Genomic DNA, 24,090 nt, shown 5'->3' with positions numbered 1-24,090 from the left:
AATCAATAGAGAGATAGGCACCTTCAAAGACATTCAGATAGTGGGATGAATATCTCAGCAAGGAATTAATTGCCTGCAGAACTGCCTGTCTCCCTTCCCTTCCATCTCAGTTTATTTACAGAAGGAGCCTAGATGATGGATTTAGACCACATGCTTAACTTCCAGATTGTTTCAGTTGGATGAGATGTATCCCACCCTAAACATTTGACCTCTGAGAACATTTATTTCTGGCTATAAATAGGAGTACCTGTTATTTAAAATAATACCACATGAGAAGAAGTCATCTTAAATTAATTAAAATTAATTAAAATTCCTGTGACACCTCCAAAGCCTGAAAACATTTTCCTATGTTCCAGAAAAGCATCTCAACCAAACAAATGCAAAACTGAGGAAAGCTTGGATCCAACAAGGCCGGGAAGCTCATTTTCCTCCTCTTGTCTATGCATAAAAAACAAGTGGGGGAAGTTCAGACATGGCAGCTTTAAAAACTTGAAAATACCTTCATTTGCAAACTTGGCCATTAGATACTTAAAAAAACAACACAGAAGTTTTGTCAGGAGTGGTTGTGAAAAAGCTCATTAGTTGTTCAGACTCCCATCTGTACATCTGTATTGTTAGGAATCTGCTTCTCCTAGGGAGAATGTTGCACATGATCGCATAAAAGACCAGCCAGTTTATTAACTACAGTTAATTTACTTTTTTTAAAAGATAAATCTGCATTAACTACAAAACATACTTTGATCATTTTTCTATGTGTACCCTTTAATTTCAAGTGTATTCACAAAATAATAAGACGATATGTGATACATTTCAGCAAATTTCAAATTCTAGCTAAACAAGATCTCAGCCTAAATCTCAAAAACAAATCACACTGTAAGTAATTCTTCATTTTTAATGATGACAAGTAAAATAAATGTCTGTTGAGCTACAGTGGCTTCAACATGCAGTTGTGTTGCTCTGGTGGTTTTGTTGTGGTTGGTCAGTTGGTTGGTTTTTATTTATTTTTTATTTTTTTGATACCAAGCAGACTGTAAAAATTATTTGCATAACATGTTTTAATATTTACAACAACAAATGAGCAAACCTTTTCCTTCAGAAAAAGGCCCACAGAATTAAAGTGCCTCTCACAAAGGCTGCGTATTGTGAAGCAAGTAACTTGGATTCTGGACTTATCTGCTTCCACAGCTACTCCACATTCTTTTAACCTTATCTTCCAAGGCATTCCCCAAAACATGGCTGCTTTCATATAACCTCACTTATCTAAAACAGGCAAGTTACTTGTAGGTATCATTGGCCTCTTGGCCAAGCGTGGAAAGAAAAACAATGGTGCATGATTACAAGTAAACTTTTTCCTGTTTGCAGAAAGCAAACATAAAAGACATTTTAAGTTGGAATCAGAAGATTCAGCTGATAGTGATTCTCAGAAAGGTCATTCTGCAAGAGAGATGGTCATTAATTTACCATGGTACAGGCCCAGTTTTAAGTCTTACGATTTGTGAAGACTGGTTAATTTTTCTTGTCATTTCCATGTGAAAATGGAGATGGGGACGGCTGGATTGGTAGTTGTTTGTTTGGTTTTTTTTCCAAGTGAAGTAGAAATCGGGAGTATGAAAAGCCTTTATATAAAGTATGGCCTATACCTTTTGAAGACATTTCCTCCTAGTCCACATGATCCAGTCTGTCTGGTTGCAGCGTTGGTTGAACCTGCACCTGCCAAAAGCAATGCGTCTTAAAAGCTGACACAGGCGTTATACCAGAGGGCATTATTCCAATGGAGACATTGCATGGAGGAGTGCCTGTCTTGCCAGTGGCAACTGTCTATGCCATAATCTTCCAGTTTTTCATTTTGTCATCGCTCTTCATAAAGGAATGAAATGGTAATACTGGTAATGGTAGTGGTAATACGATGTTTTCACCTGTGTCTTGTGAGTTTTTTATTATTATTCTGAGATTATGAGTGCCTAGATTATGAGCACCTTACAGCCTGTTTTATTCCATGTCAGCTTTGTTGCAGGATCATTCTGAGTAGCTCAGAAAGTTACAATGTCAGAAGTATCATAGTCTTACATATTTCTAAAGACTTATAAGAGGTAGAATCATAATTTGCAGATACTGATGGTATTGTCAGCTGGAAGCACTCTAAATAATACTTGCAAAACAATTTTAAATTGATAGAGTATTATCTGGTGATGTCAGAAGGATTTTTTGGTAGGACCCATTTCTTAAGAGGAACAGCAGCTTTGACTGTCACAAAGATCATCCCTGCAGCTGCACTGACAAGGATGCACACTGAAGCCTTAGGCGGGTATGTATTAAGGTAATTTACAGCCATCTGTGACAGGAACTCACATTAATAGGTTCAACCTAATGAACAAACTCATGTTTGAGACCAATACGCAGCTATTATTAGTATTGTTGTGCTTAAGCTTAAAGGTTATACAAAGAGTACCTGAGGTCCTCTCAAGAACGTGCCTGGTGAACATCTTTGTCAGTCCTAGCCGAGATAGGTGACAAATAATGTCACAAAGACTGGAAAGCAGCCATCTACAGAAACAGGGGAAGCATCACCGGGCAGGGCGATTTCAGATTAGGATTTCAGACTAGCAGCAATATGAATTTTATCTACATCGCATGTGTTGCAGTGCCGACATATGGTGCCGCGTTGACTTAGCGCTGAGCCCGACTTCTCCCAAGCTGTTAGCTTTCATCTCGCTGCTACACCTCTATACAACGAGACGCAGGGGCAGGCGCCGCCCACAGGGTCAATGCCCCTTCCTTCGGCCCGGGAGCGAGGCGGCAACACCCGGGGGCCGAGCGGCGCCGGGAACAGCGGGGAGAACCGCAGCACGGGGGGCGGGGGGAGGCCGAGGCGAACCCCGCAAGGGGATGCGGTCGCGGGCACGCGCGCAGCCCTCACGTGCACCGCGCGCACGCACCCCGCCCACCCCCGTCCTTCGCCGTGAGCGCGCCCCTCTTCGCCCCGCCCCACGCGCTCCCAACCCGGCCAATGGGGCGGCGGAGGAGGTTAACCCCTGGCGGCGCGGCGCGGCGCGGGCGGAGCGGAGCAGAGCAGGAAGCGTCGGGGGAAGGAGGCAGGCGGGCGGGCAGGAGGCCGCCGTCGCCGTGCTGAGGAGAAGGAAGGAGGAGGAGGGGAAAGAGAAGGAGGGGGCCGCGAGCCCGGCCGCCGCCTTCGCCTCTTCCTTCCGCCCGCTGCGGGGAGCGAGCCGCGCGGGAGCACCTGTCACCGCCGCTAGGGTGAGCGGCGTCCTCCGCGCTGAGAGGCGGCGGCGTGAGAGGCCCGGCGCGGCACGGCGGAGCCTCGGCGGGGGGACGGCGGCGGAGATGATGCCGGTGAGTAGGGAGCGGCCGGGCCCGCCGCGCCGGCCTGGCGCCGGGATACCTCCGGACGGAGCGCCGTGAGGCGCGGCCGCCTGATTCTCTCCGGCCCCTGGGCCCGACGGCTGCCGTCCTGCGCCGGGCCGGGCCTGGAGTGGGGGTGCCGCCGAGCCGCTCTCCTTCAAAGCAGCAGTTTGGTTGCGTTGGCATTTTCTCCCCTCGCGGGCCGATCCCGCGGCCGGGAGTCAGCGTCCAGCTCCGGGCGAGCTCGGCTGCGCGTCCGGGAGGAGCTCAGGAGAGGGCCGCCGCGTTTTCCCTGGGAAAAGAGCTTTTATTTACGGCTCCTCCGCAGTGCTCGAGGCGCTGCAGCAGGACGCCGCTCGGGGAGAGCAGTGGGGACGTCTTTCAGGAAATGTCACCGCTCCAACTTTGCTCCGCGGCTGCCGGCAGGAAGTGCGCGGCTCGGTCGGGTTGGGATTGCGGGTAGAAGGGCGGCGGGTAGCGCTTGTCGGCAGGCGTCGCGGCGGGCGGGTTAGTGTCGTGTGCCTTGCGACTGCCGTGCTCGGCTACCGGAGCGCTCTGCTGGTGCCGGAGGAGGATTTCTTTGAGCTGCGTGCGGTGGAAAACGGCGTCGGAGTTCATTGAGCTGCGGGCGTGCGGGTGGCTGTCGGCGAGTAAAAGCCCAACTGAGACGGCGGTGACAGTCCGGCTCGCGGCAGGGGCTCGGAACTGCGTGAACTGCGCGAACTGCGCGGCCCTTTCCGAGCCAGGCCATTCTGTGTTATGGTTCTGTGACTGTCAGCGTGCTCGGCTTCCGTTGCTACTCTGACCGTGCTTTACATTCATAAAATTCTTACTGAAAACCTATGCCAACGGTAGGCTGGGTCATAACGCGTGGATTTGCTTCCCGTTACTGACTTGTGTGAGAGTCTGAGGCAGATGTCATAACTTCCGTGCTCCAGTGATTGGCTTTCTGTAGAAGTCTATGGTACTGGCTTGCTGTTTTCTTTTTCTTTCTTTACAGCTTGGTGAGCGTCTCTCTGCCGTGCTGTTGCCTTCGTACTTGTAGAAATATAGCAGTTGCTTGTGGTCATTTGAAAGTGTTATAAGATTCTGACTTTTATTATGTTTTTGAAATCTACTTCAAAGCGCTTTCACACCGACAGCTGAGTTTTAATAAAAACAAATTACCTTGCTGCAGTGGTAGTAATGTTGCAGATTAGAGCTTGCTGAGTCTGAATCCTGAAATAATAAATATTTTGCTTTTCTGAAGAGCTTTTAGATGCTCTTATGGGCTGTCTGTCATAAAGTACTCAGGAATATACATATTTAAATGGACACTTTGATAGTGCCATTAGTCTTCCAGTTTCTTATCCCAGCTATTTGATTTGTGGGCTGCAAGGATGGGAAATAAACCATTTACTGGAATAATCAGTGCATAATGTCAGTATGACAGTGAACATATGGCTGTAGAACTGGACCAAATGTGGTTGTTTGTTTTTTTTTTTTTTTTTTTTTTAACTTGAGTTTTCCTATTCTGAAAAGAGAAAAGCTGTGCTGGGATTCCTTGACTTTAAATACAGAGGAACTGTTTTCTCCTTGATCCTGTTGTGTTTCTCCATAATTAGCAGTAGTGTATAATAATGGGAAGAGGACAGACTCCAGTACTGCAGGAATTGAACTGTAGCAAGTGGGCATTGCTACTGCTTTGTCAACAAGTTTGGGAAATAATAAACTTCTATTTTTTTGTGACTTGCATTTGAAGTACTTTATTGGGGCCATTTCGGAATCGGTAGCTCTTTAGTGTTCTGTACATTGTCTCTTAAGAATGAAGTAATGTCTGAAGAACAGAAAATGGAATGATAACTTTTTCCTCTTTTCCTGTATTTTGTTGTTATTGGGGAGTTTTTCACAAGGGAACGGGGTTACTTATGAGAGGCTTTATCAGCTATGATTTCTCCTGCTATCAGGATATCTCTTCCTCTGTTCCTTAGCATCCTTTCTGTGCTGGTCTGTATTGCTTACTCTACTTTGTTTTTATGAGATAAGAGATCAGGTTTATTGTTGGTTCTGAACACAGTTGGGCTTCCAAAAAGTAATGAAATGCGGGCTGCGCTATGGTTAATTTTGTGTGAAACTGCAGCTCTTCTTGAAAGATAATCCCTGGTGTGTATTTTATGTTAGACTAGAGAATACACAAGTGGATCTTAATATTACAGCATGCATTAATATCCTTCTAATTGCCACATATGTTACTTGTCTACGAAGACAGATAACACGATAGAAAGAGCACAAACCAAAGATGGATCTACTCGAATTAGGTTTAAATTGAGCTATCTTCCAGGTGAATTAGGAAAAGGTTGTTTGTCTTCTTTTTTTTTTTTTTTTTTTTTTTTTTTTTTTTTTTTGTGAGGTTTTCGTTGTTTTTTTGTTTTTTGTTTTTTTTTTTTTTTTTATTTTTTCTTTTTTAGCCACCATCCCTGGATGAGTTTAAAAGCTATTTGGATGTGGTGCTCGGGGACATGATTTAGCAGAGGGTTGTTAGGGTAGGATGGTTAGGTCATGGCTGGACTTGATCTTTGAGGTCTTTTCCAACCTGAACGATTCTGTGATAATAGGTTGAGTCTGAAACCTTTTCCAGCAAGCCCACAAACGGTGATGCTTATTCTTCATTTAAAACATTTGAAGTACTTTCAAATCAGCATCTGTGGTTGTCTGCCTTAGAAAGGTCACTGCTGATGGTCACTATCTCGTCAAGTCTAAAGGAAGATATGTAGCTTTAACAAACTTAGTATTAGCAATCTTCAGTGATGCTGAGATAAAATATATTGTAATGAATTCGGAGTGGTATAAATACCAGCAGTACTGATACCATGCTGAATAAATCTGAACTGACTGGAGAGAATAATTTGCAAGTTTATCAGCCATTATTAATGGAGTTATTTATTGCGGTGATGCTTAAAGGCTAGTTCATGTTTTTTGGATTGTGTCGCTGTTTTATTAGGGTAATAAAATATGGCCTATTCTGTGGTTTAAAAATAAGCTTGTGGGCTCCACCATGTCCATGAAAAGTGACTTTTAATAGACTGCATTGATAATAGAATGTTTAGAAATATTTGACAGATGCTTCATTAAATTCCACAAGTATATGAGAAAATCTTGAGGAAATTTTCATGTCTATTACTTTCTCTTCAAAATTAACATAGATGAGGTTGTCCATTGCAGGCATTGGAGAAGACTTATTAGAAAATAAAATGCTGCTCTACCAGATGAAGTTCTGTTAATGTGAGAAATGAAGTTTGGTGTGAAATGCAGGCCTTCTCACTGTGTTATGAAATCCATGCCGTGCTCTTTTGATTCTTCCTATCAGTGTTGCCTAGCAGGGGCTGACCACGTCATGCCAAAGGTTGTCCATACACAGAACAAAGATGATGCCTTTTGGTAACAGTTTGCTTGCTGCTGAATTCAAAGATCACCTTTATTCTATCTTAAACATTCAGAGCACTTTAGATCTTGTTTTCAAGGAAGCAGATTGAAAGACTAAAATAATTATTGTCAAGAATAGAGATTTGAATCACAGAATCACAGAATTGTAGGGGTTGGAAGGGACCTCCAGAGATCATTGAGTCCAGCCCCCTGCCAAAGCAGGTTCCGTACACCAGGTTGCACAGGTAGGAATCCAGGCAGGTCTTGAACATCTCCAGAGAAGGAGACTCCACCACCTCCCTGGGCAGCCTGTTCCAGTGCTCCGTCACCTCACTGTAAAAAAGTTCTTGCGCATGTTTGTGCGGAACTTCCTATGCTGCAATTTCCAGCCGTTCCCCCTTGTCCTGTCTCCACTCACCACTGAAAACAGTCTGGCCTCGCCATTCTGCCCCCCACACCTTAGATATTTATAGACCTGGATCAGGTCCCCTCTCAGTCTTCTTTTCTCAAGGCTGAACAGACCCAGATCACTCAGTCTTTCCTCATAGGAGAGATGCTCCAGGCCCTTCACCATTTTTGTGGCCCTCCGCTGGACTCTTCCCAAGAGATCCCTGTCTTTTTTGTACTGGGGAGCCCAGAAGTGGATGCAGTACTCCAGATGAGGTCTTACCAGGGCAGAGTAGAGGGGGAGGATCACCTCCCTCGACCTGCTGGCCACGCTCTTTTTAATGCACCCCAGTAAGCCATTGGCCTTTTTGGCCACAAGGGCACACTGCTGGCTCATGGCCAACCTGTCATCCACCAGGACACCCAGGTCCCTTTCTGCAGAGCTCCCCTCCAGCAGGTCATCCCCCAACCTGTACCGGTGCATGGAATTATTCCTCCCCAGATGCAAGACTCTACACTTGCTTTTGTTAAACCTCATCCGATTTTTTTCTGCCCAGCTCTCCAGCCTATCCAGGTCTTGCTGAATGGCAACACAGCCTTCAGGCGTGTCAGCCAATCCTCCCAACTTTGTATCATCAGCAAACTTACTGAGGGTGGCTACTGTCCCCTCATCAAGGTCATTGATGAAGATGTTGAACAAGACCGGACCCAGCACAGACCCCTGAGGAACACCGCTGCTTACAGGCCTCCAACCGGACTCTGCACCACCACCAACAACCCTCTGTGCTCTGCCAGTCAGCCAGTTTTCAACCCACCTCACTGTCCACTCATCTATCCCACACTTGCTCAGCTTTGTTATAAGGATGTCGTGGGGGACAGTATCAAATGCCTTGCTGAAATCAAGGTAGACTACATCCACTGCTCTCTCCCCATCCACCCAGCCAGAGACAACATCATAGAAGGCTACCAGGTTGGTCAAGCACGACCTCTCCCTTGTGAACCTGTGCTGACTACTCCTGATAACCAATTTGAAGAAGCAAACCGAGTATTGCATAAATAGGGGAATCGCTGGGAGTGCCTCTGTATCATAATTTGCTTTTAGAATTTACCATTCTTAAATATTATCTGAATTAAAAGCTTAGTGCTACCATGCAGTAATTCCTAGCACAGCATAGCTCAGAATATCTCGCCTCTAACTGAATGTGCCAGCCTGGAATGTGCAAGCCCTGGTTAACCTTGGGTTTGTCCAACCCCTGCAAAGTGAGGGTTTTTTCCTTAAATTGGGAAATGTTATGAAGTGATTTAAAATACCTTTAAAAGATCTTTCTGCTACTTCTCTGAGCATCCTTTCCATCAGTTTTGGATCCTGTGTCTCATTGATTGTTAACTTAGAAGACTTCTAAGTAAATAAATACCGTAACATTTTAATCCTTCAGGTTGTACATTTTTCTAGTAGCTTGGAAGGCTGCCATTAGAATCAGTTAAACTCAGAAGTACGTAAGAATCTGCAGTGTATTCAGGAATATATCCTCGGAGAGCTTTCAGTGTTGTAAGTTTCAAATTTTTAATGAGGAGCAGTAATAAAACCTTATTGTGCAATAACAGACACTGTCCTTCAGAGGTAGATTTGTGTCAGAACCAGTAATACCAGTGCATAAATTCTATGACAAATCAAAGGACAAGCGAGTATATGATCTGTTTATTCAAGACAGTTGCTTTGAATCTGAATTTTCAACCGCTTTACCTGGATTTCAAGTGGCTCTATTCTTTGACTTGAATGTAGCTCAGAGGTGTGTGTAACCTTGCTTGTGGTGCAGAGCAGGCGTTTATCGTGACAGGGCAGTAGGATGTTGGGGATGCTGCATTCCTTTCAGGGCTGAGGTTTCACAATGGAGATGAGCTGCACTGACCTTTTCCTCTGACCACTGGCTGTGGCCGCTTCCTCCTTCCTTGCTCCTTGCTGCTCCTTCCCACCGTGTGCTTTGAGCACACTGTACTGCCTTCCTTAGTAACTGCATCCAGGGTGCTATTAATGGAAAAAATAATTGCACTCAAGGGATGCGGAAGGTATAGGTGTGCGTATATATGAATATCCTGCTAGGCTAGTCCATTAAATCAGCTTATTGTGCTGATTTGCTCTCATTGTCTGTGCTGGTTCAGAAAGGAGCAGGCTGCAGGAATGAGAGGGACAGCAGAGGAGGAGGTAGGGAAACGGCCTCTCCCCATTTCAGTACTGCTTGATTCTCTTCTCCACTTGTGTTGGGAAGCTGTACCCGAACATCATATATTAAATTTTCTTCTCTGGCTGTTCACCAGTTCAGTAGGACAGTGAAATGAACCTTAAGATCGCTGCACTGCAGTAACACTGTGACTGTAAAGGTAAGTTTTGCTGCTTTTCTGGGAATCTGGTAGTGCTTTGGAACAGGAGCAAGTAAGGGACTTAGGATTTTGGTGAAACATGTGGCATTGGGGGAATTCTTGAGAAGCAAATGCAAAAGAAGTTGTAACCATAGCTAATCAACCAATGTAATGTTTAGGTAGAGGTCACTGGTTTGCTGTCACTTGTCTTTTTCTTTGCAGTATTGTGTCTCTTCTGGTTTCTGCCTGTTCTTTCCTTATTCTCAAGGACTCATAGCATATTTGAGCCTCAGCCTTCACCGGTTGGAAGTAACCACTGCAGGGGCTACTGTGCTCCTGTCCTCCCTGCTGCCCCTCTCCTGCACTGCTCTTGCTTGTCTCGTCCCATGCTGAGCCACTTCAGTTTGCTAACTCAGCAGGAAGTTGTTTGCTTTTTTTTGTCGAGGTTCTTTTCTGACAGCTTAGCACACGGAAACTGCCTCACTGCGGGGTCAGAGAGGTGCTGGAGCTGTCACAGGGAAGGGCAGAAATGCAGAGATTGCCGGAAGGGTGTCATCAGTTCTGTTGGTTTATGTTGTTGAGGTTTTCAGCCTGAAAGAACTGTAGGGCAGTGAATGAATGTGGGGAGATATGTCTAAAGGCTTTGATATGTAATTTGTGGCCTAGGTGGCAGAGAGGAAGAACTTCCCAGGTCTTTGAAATCAAAGCAAGAAAACTGTGCAGTGCTTGAGGTCTCTGACAGGTTCATGTGGGAGAACTTTACCGGTCCCAATTCCTATGGGCTGTCCCCATGCACACTAGCACAATGCATTAAGTAGCATCTGAATTAATTCTGTTCTACTTCTCTCTTGGAAGCCCATTTTTGTCTCTTTGAGGCTGGCAGACCTTTCTCTCTCTGTCTCTCTCTCTTTCTCTCTCTCTCAAAAAAAAAAAAAAAAAAAAAAAAAAAAAAAACAAACCCAAAAAACAGTGTATATCTGTCCTGATTTCTGAGGGTGAGTAACTAGCAATTGTTGAGAGTTAGTGTTATGTGAGAGAAGAGCTGCATTACTGGTATGACAAAAAAAGTAATGCTTGCACTGCTCTCTGGTGTTTAAAGGAGAGAAACAGGGCAGTCTGAGACCAGCAGACCATAGCCATCAAGTACAGTCTTACCTAAATAAAAAGATTTTCTTGAATTTTTCAAGCAGGATTAAGTCTTAGTTTAGGGTAACAGGTATGGTTTAGATTGAGGTGATATACCTCATGTATGTTTAAGAAAACCAGTTTGTAATCCTCTCCCTTAATACAACTTGTCTAATGTGGTTCAAGGCAATTGCTGCACTTGTTGGTGTTACTTTTCTTCTTTTTCTGGAAGTTTTCCACTTGGGTTGGGGGTGGGGAGGGGAAGCTTCAGAAGGCATATCTGCATATCTTGCACAATCTCTACAAATGCATTGATCTAAGCCTGACCTCAGCCTATCTCATTTAGCTGTGGAGAGCTGTTTTCAAATATCTTGGTTCCTTCCTTTGGGGAGCTGTGTAAGAAGATGGTATTTGTACATTTCTGTGGTATGATTAATGTCTGTGAAATTCTTCTCAGACTGCTAGGGTTTTGTAGAGGTAACATCTTAGCCAGAGCACGTGCTGTGTGATGGATGTGGTGGTCAGCATCAGAACTACTAACCCTGTTAGACACTTAGCTTTATTAGAAACAGCCAAGCAGCATCCTTATCATTCAGGTTGCTGTTCAGATATTTTGATAGAGAAAGAGGTGAGATTTTCCTGCCATGTATCTAAAGACAGTAAATTTTTGGAAGTGTAACAGTTTGGCGTGATTCAACAGGCTAACAAATGGGCTTGCAAGTGGGTTTGTTACTATTCATCCAACTGTTTGGAGTCTGTAGGGGAGATATGGAGGTTTTGAAACAGTGTCTTATAAAAATAAACTGTGAAACGTCTCTGTGCAGTTTCATCTCTGCATGAAGCTCTGAATGTCTCATCATGTCTGATGCTTCATCTCCTCACTTACTGCTTGGTTGTCCCAAGTTATCTAAATTTTGGAAAAAATGAACTGTAAGAAGCATGGTTTTCTGCTAGTCTGTAATGATTGACCTCCTTTACACTTAATCATGTCAGCATCAATGCAGTCATTTCAAAACCATATTGCATGGATTGGTGTCTACTATCCCATGTCACTTAGAAATATTTTCAGTTCTTTCTCTGGCTGGCTTCTTGGAGTACTGATGCTGTTACTGTTTTATCATCGCTTACCACCACATCACTAAGACTGATTTGATGAGGAATGTGATGAAGAATCAAAGCTTCACGTGGAAAGAACCGAAGGTCTGTTACTTGCAGCCCTTCTCAATTCTGTGCTGTAGCACTTGTGTTAGCTTTCTTTTTTGGATGATGGATAGCAGTAGCATGTACTTCTGTCACACTGGCAGGAGGTAGAGTTGTGAGCTAGGTTTAAGTCTCTGAATTATGAACTGCTCTTTTGGACCCCTGAAGTTTGCTGGGGTCAACTTAAATACTTATATTTGGGTTAATTTATATCAGCTAATGTGCTTTTCTCATTTTTAGCAAAAGATAAATGCTCTGGAATTTTGGTCCTCTTTTCATGTTTAACAACCGTTAGATTTCTAATAGCCTATTTTATATCTTTGTTGTTGATGTTTTTAAGCTACAAAGTCAGTCAGAGAAAGCATTTTAAGCGATGGATGTGTAGGCTACATCCATTACAACTCAAGTAATTTATCAGATACACAAATACTGTGTTGGAAACACTGTATCTTGGTCTTTTCTGACATCTCGCCTAACAAGTACTGTCCTCATTTACTGCAGCCTCTTAGGTGCAGTTGTAGCACGCTGGGAAGGAAGGTCCTCTTGAAGCCACCAAGTGCTGTTTGGTTTGTGCTCTCAGAGCTCTGAAGAACTGATAGCAGAAAATTACAAGTAAGCTTGATCTGGAGTGTGCAGGTACTCATCTGTACCCTTTCAGAAGTAGTGGAAAGCTTTTGATCAGCTTTTTCTTACTGTGCTCAAACTGCACAAATATTTTCAAGCACTGAGGTCTCACAGCCTCTTTGCTTCCAGTGCTTGAGGATGAGAATGTCCCTGATTGTGTCTGGATTGCTTCATAGCCCTTCTGTCTTCCTTTCCCCACCTTAGCTGGAAACCCAGGTCACTGGTAACCCTGCTTTGTTAAACACTAGATTTTTTTGTGAGAAAAGGTGTCTTCAAACATAGGAGTGAACACCATTATGTGAATGTTGAGACAGAGGCAAAGTGGAATCAAAGTTATTAAAACAAGTAGGCTTTAAATTGTTAGTGAGATCACGAATGCAATGTTATGTTTTATTCCTTTTGAACTCCTGCTGTTATATATAAATATAAAGATGTTTGTCCCTTACTTCAGTGTATTCTTAGCTGCTCACATCCACGGATTGTAATCTATTGCTTTATGCTAAGTAGTTTTCCATTCTGTTTGCTGTAAAAATTGTGTACATTTTCTGGAATGTCACTTTCATTCTATTTGCGACATCATCCCATGTGTTGTTCAGAGGCCAGGAGTGTCTTTTTGTTAAAATGCTTTAGTAGGGTCACAGCCCATCTTTCACTTTCCTGTTGAGCAGGAACTGAGTGGGTGCACAGTTTTCTGAATATGAATGTTGTTGAAGACTTTGTCTTCATTTAAAACACTCAAAATCTCTTCATGCTTTTTGGGCAAAAGAATGTCTCCTTCTTTGTTTAATTTAGGATTTTGAGGCTGATGACATGAGGTAACCCGATATGGTTGTGGTGTCCTTATCACTGTCTCTCTCTCCTAGATTCATCATTACCTGTCTAGAAGTAGCAGTGACGAATCAGTCAGCCAGGAAACTGTTTTGGGTCAGATCCTGAACTTGGAGACACTTAAGAACTGTAGGAGAAAAAGGAAGGAGCTACACCGTGCTTGTATTGCTCTTGTCATTGTTCTGATTTAGCAAGTAACCACAGATGTTCTCAATTATTTCAGAAGTTGTGAGTGATAGGACAAAAGAAGAGGAAAGTTCAGTGATGCTTGTTTTCTAGTTCATAGTCTTCTTTGAAAAGGTCCCAATTGCTCACAGTGATGGCAGGTTTTAGATTTGGACCTCCCCATATATGCATGATGTATTTCAGAAGTATTAAGCCTTTCTATTGCAATTACAGCGCTCATAAGTTTTTGGGGTTTTTCTGTTGCCATTCACAAACATCCAGTGCGTAGCAATAGTTGGAGGAGGGGCACAGTGTGTAAATATGGGCCCAGCTTTGTCTCTCAAATGTTTACTCATATGATAGTTTGTTTTTCTGGCAGATAAAGATATGATCTGTTTTTGGAGAGCAACCAGTTTAGATTTTTTTCACCCTTTCAAAAGCAAAACAACCCTTTCCTTTTAATGAATATCCTCTAGATTCTCATTTATTTAAAATGTTCTCAGTCCCTCGTAGGTTAATGTTTTGTTGCATTCTGAATGTCTGAAATGCTTCTACTAATTATATTCCTACTATATTAATTGCAAAGCTATCTACGTGACACTTGTTTGCTGAGGAGGAAGGAAGGCTGCACAGGATCAGAATGTTTGCATTTCTAACAAAATGCATTAAGGAAGGACAGTGCTGTTTCTGAATGTTGAAGCAAGCTAAGTATGGAATCTTACTTGTTTTTTCTTCCTTCTGCTGCTGCTCTAGAGAAGGGTAATGCCACATTTCTACAGATTGCAAATTGAGCTGAGAATCCATTGCTCTTCCCTTGCTGCAGTCTGAGGTGCTGCTCAGAAAATGTAACATATCTGCTGGAAGAGAGATGGGTTGTTTAAGTTCCCTTGTGTGTGTGGGTTTTTTTTTTTGTTTTGGTCCCCCCACCCCCCGGGTCACTTGCTTACTCCTTCTACTCATTTTCTCTATTAAGGGAATGGATTGGGCCGAGGAATATGCTTTGCTCGTGCAATTGCACAGTAAGAGCTAAGTTGGTGCCATCTTGCTGTCCCCCACTCTGGATCCTGAGCGGTGTTGACAGGAATGATGATAAACACTCCGTGTCCCTTGACATGAAGAGGCAGTCAGAACCACAGTTTACCATTTTGTATTCTCTGCTGCTTGAATTATGTCCAGCAAGAAGAAAGAGTTTGCCAAGAATGGCGCAGTACTTATGCCTAAAAATACTACAGTTTAAGTGTGTAGTGGGTTTTGTTGTTTTCTTTAAGCTGATTGGTCTTCTAAAATCATTTTGCTGATTTAAGGAAATGTACTGTGGAAATGTCTCTGGGAGACTTGGAGAGTTTGAGAGTTGGAATCATTTGCTCTTGGAACTTTTGCTCATCTCATTGCCCTCTGCAGCAGAGAAATCACTTGTCTCTTCTGAGACAGACAGAGCCTTATATGTAAATTTATTTAAGATGAATATTTAATGTTTGTCATTATGATATTAAACAAAGATGACTATTGCACAATGAGAGGATAGCAGAACTCCCCTACTGCAACCTTGCCTAATTAGGGGAAACTTGATCTCGCCTATCTTGTTCCTGTCACAACTGTGGCCTGTCTTGTTTCTTTGGAACATCTTATCACTGCTCGTCATTGCTGCTTGAATTTGTATGCCAGCAGACCAAAAATACTCCATTTAAGTAGTTTTCACTGTAGCTGTTGCACAGGAACTGTTCTAGGTTTTAGCTCTGCACAATATATTTAATCACTACTGTAACTTTGACATGAAGAATATTTTAAGAATGGTTCTTCAGAATATTATAAAAACATCAAAAGAGAAATCCTGGCTACCGGAAAAGACTGGATGTAACTCTAAAAACTGGACAAGGAACAGAGTTATAAAAAAGGTGGGATTACTTTGCTTTTTGTTATTTGCTGTGAAATTGGGTTTTAGAAGAAATCACAAAGTGCTGAGCACTGATTTCTTCTCATGGATTAGAGTGTTTGTAAGTGCAATCTTTCCTTGATGGCTTTCTTTTGTGTAACAAATATCTAAGTTTATAAAAACTTTACCTAGTAATAAGCTCAGTTGGAGTTTGTGGGCAGGGGGAGGAAGGGAACCCTTGCATACTTGTTTTTATTTGTTTGATTCAGCCAAAGTGGATGTCTGACAGCAAAATAGAGCAGCTCTTAATTTTTAAACCTTCCACGCAAATGGAAGAAGAGAAGGTGAGAATTTAAAAGAGTTCATTTCTATTCTGTGCAATTTCTACTCTGGTGATGGAAGGAGAATTCTGCAGACTGCCTGTTGAATCCCAACAGGTATGTTCTTCGTTCACTTCTTACATTTTTGCCAAGCCAGATAACGTGACATCACAGATTGAATGGCTGGTATTCCTGCGAGCGATCTGTGAAACAATCAGTATTTTGTTAATGGAAGAAAGCCGTGGCAGTTTGTTCTCACTGTGCAATATGGAAAAGAAGAGAGGAGTGCTGCTTCTGATTCTAACTTTATGAATGGGTGTGAGTCTGTAGGTTTCATAGATGTTTTTAAAATGGAAAGTGTTGTTGGGTTGGCCACGAGCTGCCTTTATTAACTGACAGAAGACAAATGTCTCCCCTAAAGATCCTTTCTTTTTTTTTTCCCTCCACTCAGTCAGCTTTGTCTTCTGGTATGGATTTATGTATTTATTAGCAAACTTATTAAATGAAAAAGCACAAATATATAGCTGTTGTTTTGTAATTATCTGATGAGATTGATGGGACAGCTGCATAGGAGACAAGCTTTTCTGGAATTCAGTGCTTTTTGGATGACTTTGCAGTAGCTTTTGACAAGGTCAAACACAAGATTGTAGAAACATCAGCACCTCCCTTTCCCTCGCCTTGGCCAAAATGTTTTTAATAATTTGAGAACACTCCATTCCGTGATACAAATTCTGTGGGACTCTTCTGTTACATGCTGGTTTTTAAGGTGCAAGTGTTCCTTCAACGTGCTTAACTTTGTTCTTCTTGAGCTTTGCCTTGTGTTGTCCTGAGTTGTCTTTTAAAGGAAAGTGCTGCTAATCTCAAAATGCAGAAATCTTAAATAAGGCTTCTCCCCGTACCTCCTACCTCCCAAGAAAGTTAAAGACTCTTTTTTCTTTAACATTTTTTAGCTTTCTTCTGGTTCAAATGGAAAGCTGAGATTCTTTATTAAATAAAATGATCTCTGAATGTGAGTCACCGTGGATTAATTTGGTTTTGTTCCTAATTTATTGTAAGTTCACCAGAGTTTACTGCAAATCTTACAAGAACTGGAGTTATATTGTTCTTTAGTAACATGCTTTGGAAAGCAAAATATTTAACAGTGTTTTTAAATGCATTGTTTCTGTCTCTCCAGCTGAGTAAATGAAGTAGGCAGTTAATGTTGTAGGACTGTTGATTCAAGCTGTTCATGCTTCTAATGTATGATGTACGGGTTATCATGACAGATTGGAAAGACTTAGAGCTCTCAACATGAGCGTGGAGTTGAATGAGATGTGGCTGCCGTGCTGCAGGGATTCCTCCCTTCTTTTCCACAGGAGTTTTAGGGCCTCAGTTCGTCCTGTGTTCCGCACTTAACTTTGAACCATTTGATTTGGAGGTAGCTGTGCTGGAGATGTGAAGTACAGTGGAAACATGAGCATCGCGCATTTTCGAGGAGTTCCCATTAAGAAGCCCAAACAATTGTAAACGTGCTTAGATGTAGCAGGCATTTGCTGGTTTCCTAAATAGATGAGCAATTTATTTTTCTTTCTAATCAGAACAAAATTGATGTGCCTGCGGATTTATTTATTTATTTGTTTACCTCCTGGAGCTGTAGATAAATTTCATTGAAATTAGGCAGGCGGTAACAAATGAGCTTTGTCATACAAAGACATACAGACAGAAAGTATTGTAGAACAGAAATTGAGTATCTTCAGCAAGGCCAGCAGGTATCCTAGAATGTTCTGAAGAAGTCTTGGAGTTTGCTTCTGTTCACCATTGATAGACGGCAAGAACTCATGTTCAGTAGTCCTATTACAAATCAGAGCATAATAATTTAGCAAGGTGAGAGTACTTTCTTTGCACTGTCATGACTTCTGTGAGCGGCTTAGGAAGTCCAGTATCAACTGATGAGTACACAGAGCCTTCCAGGTTTCTGCCTTCTGCTTTTAATAGTGGTGGTTTTACGCACTGAAAGATAGCACGTGACCTGGAGTGGGATAGTGTGAAATTTCAAAGCCTTGCTCTGGAAAAAATAAAAATCTCTTCATTTGAACTCAGTTAGCTAATGACAAAATGTGCTTGGCAAGAACTTGTTGGCATACCTTAAGTTATCACTGTGCTCTGAAGTCTCTTATGCTGTAACTTGTGCCTTGGCAGTCCTTTTGTGGAATTATTTGCATCAAAGAGCAACAAGATCTCTTGCTGTTCCTCCAGATGTAGCAATTTAGGAATCAAGCCAACAGATAATGATGCAGGGATGTTGAACTCATTCTGTAGCGAGTGCCAAATTACATTTTCCACTATAAAACATCACAAGAGGCATGTTTTATATATTTCTCTAACTTCAGGCTGTGTTCCTTTTAGCTTCCAATGTTAAATATTGCACTTGGACAGATTTCCTTTTAAATTAAATAGTTTTGTTTGTAGTGCAAACTCTTAGCTCTTTAACTTGTCCCTTTCCGGCTATAGCCATTTTCTCTTCTGTAGCCACGTGCTTATTGCCCCTCTTTTTAACTAATTTATCAAAATTCCAACTGCTGCTGGCTTTCAAAGGAACATTCTGAATCTGAAAGGCAGCATTCCAATGTTGTGACAAACAGCAAACAGCTTCTGCAAAGATAAAGCCTGCAGAGCTGGTGGAGGCTTAGCGCCGTGGCTTCTGATAGAACCAAGTGGGTTCTGAATGTCCTTTGGAGTCCATGGGCTGTTCGTGTGTTTACGCGAGTGAACTTCTAAATTGCTGTTGTTTCACCAGGTTTTGTATTCCTGGAGCTCTGGAAGCCTTCCAGCCAGCTACTACTACACCTTTCATTATAATCCACAGACCTGCCTTGCTTAGTTGGATGCATTTAAATACTTGATGATGTTGCTCTTTCCTTCCTCTAGCCAAACTGCTGGCTTGTTTCTCTGCTGTCCCAGAAGCCTGCCTTATTTGGAATAAGGGGCTTTACATTCTGAATCTGCCCTTGGTTCCGTAGCGTCTTCTCTTTCAGTAACAAAGAGCAAATAAAGAGCAAGCAGGTGTAGGTTTTTGAAATGGTCTAAATCCTGTGGAATGCTGGCTGACAGAGCTTATTTTCTGAAGAGGACAAAAGTAACAGTTGTGAAAGTCCTGAGAGAAAACATCTGTGTGGTTTTTTTTTCCCCCTTCTTTAATCCATTGCATGTGTGTGGGCATGACAGAACTGAGGGAAGATCTCTTAATTCTTTTAATGTATAATGACTGCGTTTCTATAATAGAAATTAAGTCATTTTTTAAAAAGCGATCGCTTTGCTCTGCCAAAAGAAGGGATTTTATCCTTCGTTGCTTAGTTTCTGGCTACAAGTCTTGACTGACAAAACTGTTACCTTCTTGCTATGTTTTCTGTAGTCAGATTGTCTTCTGCAAATGCCTCCAGAGGTAGAGGTCAAAGCAGATGTTTTGTCATCACTGGAAGAAAAACAAGCAGGTTGTGAGCCTGTGTAAAAAGGGCTTTTGTGAAGTTAGTTCAAATAAATATGTTTATGAAACATAAATTTTCAGATTTGATCAAAGTAAAAAAATGTATTCCAAGGGAAATATTAGGTTTTTGTTTCTGAGTATTCTTATGAATGCTTACGTTTATCAACAATGAAATGTGTGCATTTAATGCTTCTTAACAGCCTGAAGAAGAATGATCTGATGTTTTTAGCATCAGAGACCTGCTACCAGTGTTGTGACTCTTGCAGGTCATTGGGAAGCAGTTGTCTTCAGATTTAAAAAGAATGCATGAAGAATCATGGTATTGGTTTTGCAAAGTACGCAGTCTGGTGGAAAGCTTTACTCCTTTTTGTATTCTACAAGTCTGTACTGGTTACACTGCTTCTCTGCATTGTACCAATGCAGTCAACAACCATGACTGAGTGCTAAACTTTGGCCTGGACTGTTTGGTGCAGGTAGTTGTGAGGAAATGTATTCAGAAATATGAAATTGTACTTGTTTATTTCTCACCCTGTACACAAGAATGGGGGGAAAGATGTTGAAAAAGAAGAAATGTTGAAAAGAAGAAATGATAAATGCATGAGGAATAGAAATGTGCTTGATACTTACATATGAAATATCACAAATACAATGCAATAAATTCTTCAGGAAATCTACAGTTAAAAAGCGTAGTTTCATTCTAAGCATGCTGGTGAATAACTTGTTTGTTAGACTTGCTTCAAAGATTCCTCCTGAGTACGTGAAAGTGGGATGGTTGAATCTTACTGCTTTTCTGAGACTTACATATGCTAACCAGCGTTAGAGATTTACTGGGGATTTGTTTGTTCCAAAATGTCACAGTAAGAAAAAATTACTCAAGAATACATCTTTACATAGTCTTAATTAAAACAGTTTTGTGTTTTTAACTTTGTAGTTTGGTTTCTTTCAAAATATAATCGCTTAAAGCTTCCCCTAATCAAGCCTACATCCTGAAAAAGGGACAGTGTATGAATTGCAAGGAAAATTCAATTCAGTCTTGGAGCTTGAAATGTGCAACTAGAACTACTACAGCTTTAACCAATGCAAGATTTATGTAGCGGCATGAATCCCATGCAAGCAAACTTGCATGAAGTAATTGATAACTTGTAACCTTGTAACTTTTTTTCTCTGAACGTTTTTTGTGCAGGGTTGTGGATTACTAGCTTGTCACCAAAGGGACAGTTTTTCACCCCTTAGCACTTTTCTGATAGCTTAAATCAATTTTCAGAGAGCAGGGTATCAGGAGATGTGTGCTTATACTGAATTATATTAGCCTGGAATGCCACAGCGTACTGCATTATCTGAGTTAGTAAATTAACCTGGGCATAAGGCAATTGAGGGATTTTATGTCCTAGTTCAGGCGGTGGGGTTTAATTCTATTCAAGCATCGGTGTTTTCTATCTTGGGGTAATATAGGGATTGTTTGAGCAAGATGTGTTATCTCTATGAAAATACTTGTCAAAGAGAATCCAAATATATACCTGTTCTTCATAATTTGAGATAGTAGCTGAAGATCAAAAGCATTGGGTTTTGGCTTTATGGGTGGCTGTGGCTGGATGTTATTTCTTTCTTTATTTGTAAGACTGCAGGAAAAGGGGTGAGGAAAGGCATCTGAATGAAGTTGGAAGTCCTTAACTCTCTAATTCCAAAACTACGTATCAGCTCTAACTTTTTAGTTTTGTGTAGTTTTTATATGGTTTTTTTCCCAATGATAAATAATAGCATTAGTGAGAGTTGAACTGATCAGCTGGAGGAGTCTAAATAGGCAAAACGAGTTGCATCTGCCTGATTAGTAGCTTTTTTCAGCTCATTGTAGCTTGTCTATTTTGTAACTAGAATGACAAAGGAAGTTGTTTGTGGAAAAGGATAAATTTTAGGTGCATATAAGCACAATAAACAGCACAGAAGAAAACCTAGGGACATCTTTCACTACGTGCAGAGCAGAAGCTGGTGTAAAGGACCACTTCAGCATCAATTACTTAATATTGAGTGAAAAACAATAGGGAAGGAGACTCCATGTCACAGTGGAAAAGGGAAATGCAGTAAATTGTGCTTAACAGGACAGATACAGAAAGATGGTGTGGTTGAAACCATAGGCTTGAAAAATAGATTTTACTCAGTTTATGGAAAAAAAAACAAAAAAAAAACAAAAAAAAAACAAAAAAAACACACCAGTGAAATTTTGGGAAACTGATAGGTGTGTTTCCAAGTTCTGAGAGCATGAGCTGGATCAGCTGATAGAAAATGCTGTCTGTACCTTATGTGGTGCACAGATGAACTAGAGATGGGTCTGGGACACAAGACTGAGAAAATGATTGGTGTCAGAGATACCTGTATTACAACTTCTAATGTTGGGTCTCTGTTATGATGAGTATGAAATCTAAGGGCTGTGTGCAAGCCATATAGAACTCAAACTGGTTACGATTTTGGAGTCATCAGTAAGAAATGAGGTCTAGAAAGATAAAATTGCAGTCTCTATGGAAAATGCTTGCTGAAGCTTGTGGGCAACATTATCCAGCTGTGGAAAGAGAGGAGGTAGGAAGCAAGGATAAAGATCTTGTGAATTTATCCCTCTCTTCTGCTCCTTGAGAAATGGCAGGAGTGATTAAATGTAGCTACAGAGTGGTATGGGAGATGAAAACTGGAACTGGAGAAATGAAGACAGCAGATGAAGAACGTATGTGTAAATATGTCTCTCTGTTGGGTAAAGATTTCAGCTGAGTAGAAAGTTCTTGGTAAGCTGAGAAATGTGAGATAACAGGGCAAATTGTGATGTTGGTAGAGTTTACCTGCCATGGAATAGAACTGAACCATGAAGGGTTATACTAGAAGTGGGGAAGAGTAAATAGAAGCAGGAATTGGAAATTGGAATAAAGCCATTGGTTTGGAAGGAGGAGTAGCAGAGGAGAGTAGCAGACAGGTGGCATCTGTATACTGAGAAGGCAAGTGCAAGATTTTGAAGCTCAGTATATATTCTGTAGAAACAAAATACAGCACAGAAGCACTGCAGTGACATAGTCACAAGTCGTGGGTAGATCCTGTTGCATCCTGCTGTGTCCACACATTAAGGTTTTTGATGGTTGAACTGGATTGCTGAAATGATTATGAACTCATTTTTAAGAACATGGGTTTTCACAATTGTTGCCATTTGGAATCTATTTAAAATGAGAAATCAAAGGAATTACCAGTTCTCTGCATTCTGATCCTTGGGTAAGAACGTTTTTTTCATAAAATGAGTTTACGTCAGTGGGTGTACTGTGTATTTCACAAGTATGCCTTGCTCATATTCTTCAGCAGCAAATTTCAAGGTTCCATCAGCACTCCTTTCTATTTTTTTCCTTACAAATTACCTTTTATTATTCCATCTCCACCACAACTAGGGAGAGCTATGACTCTGACTTGAAAGTCTAATTAATGTTGTGAGATGTTAATAATTCTCAATATTTTGAGTCTTCCTTTTGTTTCAGGCCATCTGTTTCACAGCACAGTGTTTCAGTTCCCATGGTGTTACTCCGACAACCTGTTAAAAATAAATAAATCCTTACTTTAACAACTTTGCTTGGGAGCAGCATGAGAGCAGCTGGCTACAGAACCTTGCCTCTTTGTTAGCAAGCCACCTTTCCTGGTTGTCTTGCAGATGATATTGAGTGATATCGTGCCTTGGAGAAAGCAGAGTACTAGTACTGACATCTAAAATCAATCTTGGATGACAATGTCTGAGGCTAGGAGAAGATTCAAGTTAAGCAGTGTAAAGTTTTGACCAGGCTTTATGGAGTTTTTCATTACAACCACAGTCTTGGACTTTTGGGGTGGATGGTTCAAGAAAGCTGTGGAATTTCCATCATGAAAGGTTCTTCAGAACAGGTTAAACAAGCATCTCTGCAGGATAATTTCAGTGTAGCTGATTCTGCCTGAGGCAAGAGACTAAATCAGATGACCTCTTAAGGTTCCTTGTAAGTTTTATGTTCATATAGGACTCTTTCCTCTTAAATATTAGGTAAAATTCCACTACTGGATTCCGTATCAGATATAAATTCTGTAAAAGGTTCCACATCCACTGAGTTCTGGCTGCCTTGACTCTTTGTGTATGAGGAAAAATAACATTGTGAGCTGTAAACAACAGTTGGTTACAGACATCTTCATTATCTGCTGTTGTATCCTATCTACTGTAGCTCACTTTAATATTACTGTTGAAGAAACTCAAGGGTGAGTGCTAGTATATTTACAGCCCCGGAGGGCTGCTCTTTGCATGGAAATGGAGATAATTTGAAAACTTGAGGATAAGTACAAGCTTGGCAGGCTGAGAGGGTGTAGAAATGTGGGCTAAAATAGCCTGAAGGTCTGACGGGGAAACTGAGAAGTGGAAACATCCAAATTCCTTGGAATTTGTCGCGTTTCTGAAATAGTCAGAGTGCTGGGATAGACTACTTTTGCTCAGTGTGTAGCTGTTAGTAATGCAGACCTCCAGTTTGGTACAGATAATATATCTTAGAAATGAAAGATCTTACGAATATGTAAGATCTGTGCAAATTGAAACACAACTCTAGTAAAGTGAAGTGCTCATTTAATGAAGAGCTGCTAAATGATTAGGTTTAATCTTTGTAGTTCAATACATGATGCTAAATTTTATTTATTAGAAAGATCTGAGTACTGTTTCTGAAGACAAAGTCAGTAATTTGCTCATATTTGCACATTCTTTAGGGACATCCATTATCAAAGTCATATCTTTGAAATCTTGCTTTATCTGTCTTCCATTGCTGTAAGTTTACAGAACAGTATTGTGACTTGTTTACTGATTGGAAATTGAGGTGTGAGGGAGAGGAGCTGATGTGATGTTTAAATGTATCTGTTTAAATTTTGAGCAAGAGCTGAAGGATTTGAGGATTTAGTCTGACATAGAAATAGCTGCTTCCAAATACAACCTTAGCTGGTACTCAGACCACTCTCTT

The 24,090-nt window shown here is 41.5% G+C and overlaps 1 protein-coding gene across 6 annotated transcripts in view; it reads left to right on the top strand.

Annotated features, from left to right (window-relative positions):
• The first annotated feature begins 2,948 nt into the window (after positions 1 to 2,948).
• Positions 2,949 to 24,090, top strand: part of PPP1R13B (protein phosphatase 1 regulatory subunit 13B) — a 63,736-nt gene continuing 42,594 nt past the window's right edge. For 5 of the 6 annotated variants that reach the window (XM_052694490.1, XM_052694487.1, XM_052694489.1 and 2 more), the window contains exon 1: positions 15,703 to 15,759. In XM_052694490.1, the coding sequence (XP_052550450.1) occupies positions 15,718 to 15,759 (42 nt within the window). In that variant the 5' untranslated portion in view covers positions 15,703 to 15,717. Of the gene's footprint in view, positions 3,352 to 15,702; positions 15,760 to 24,090 lie in introns of those variants that run through there. The other variant, XM_052694488.1, reaches the window with a different exon arrangement.

Source organism: Tympanuchus pallidicinctus, unplaced genomic scaffold (genome assembly GCF_026119805.1).
Source record: "Tympanuchus pallidicinctus isolate F22 unplaced genomic scaffold, pur_lepc_1.0 scaffold3, whole genome shotgun sequence".
NCBI lineage: Eukaryota > Metazoa > Chordata > Aves > Galliformes > Phasianidae > Tympanuchus > Tympanuchus pallidicinctus.
The sequence above is the reverse complement of the archived record's forward strand: the minus strand, read 5'-3'. Positions and strand labels throughout refer to the sequence as shown.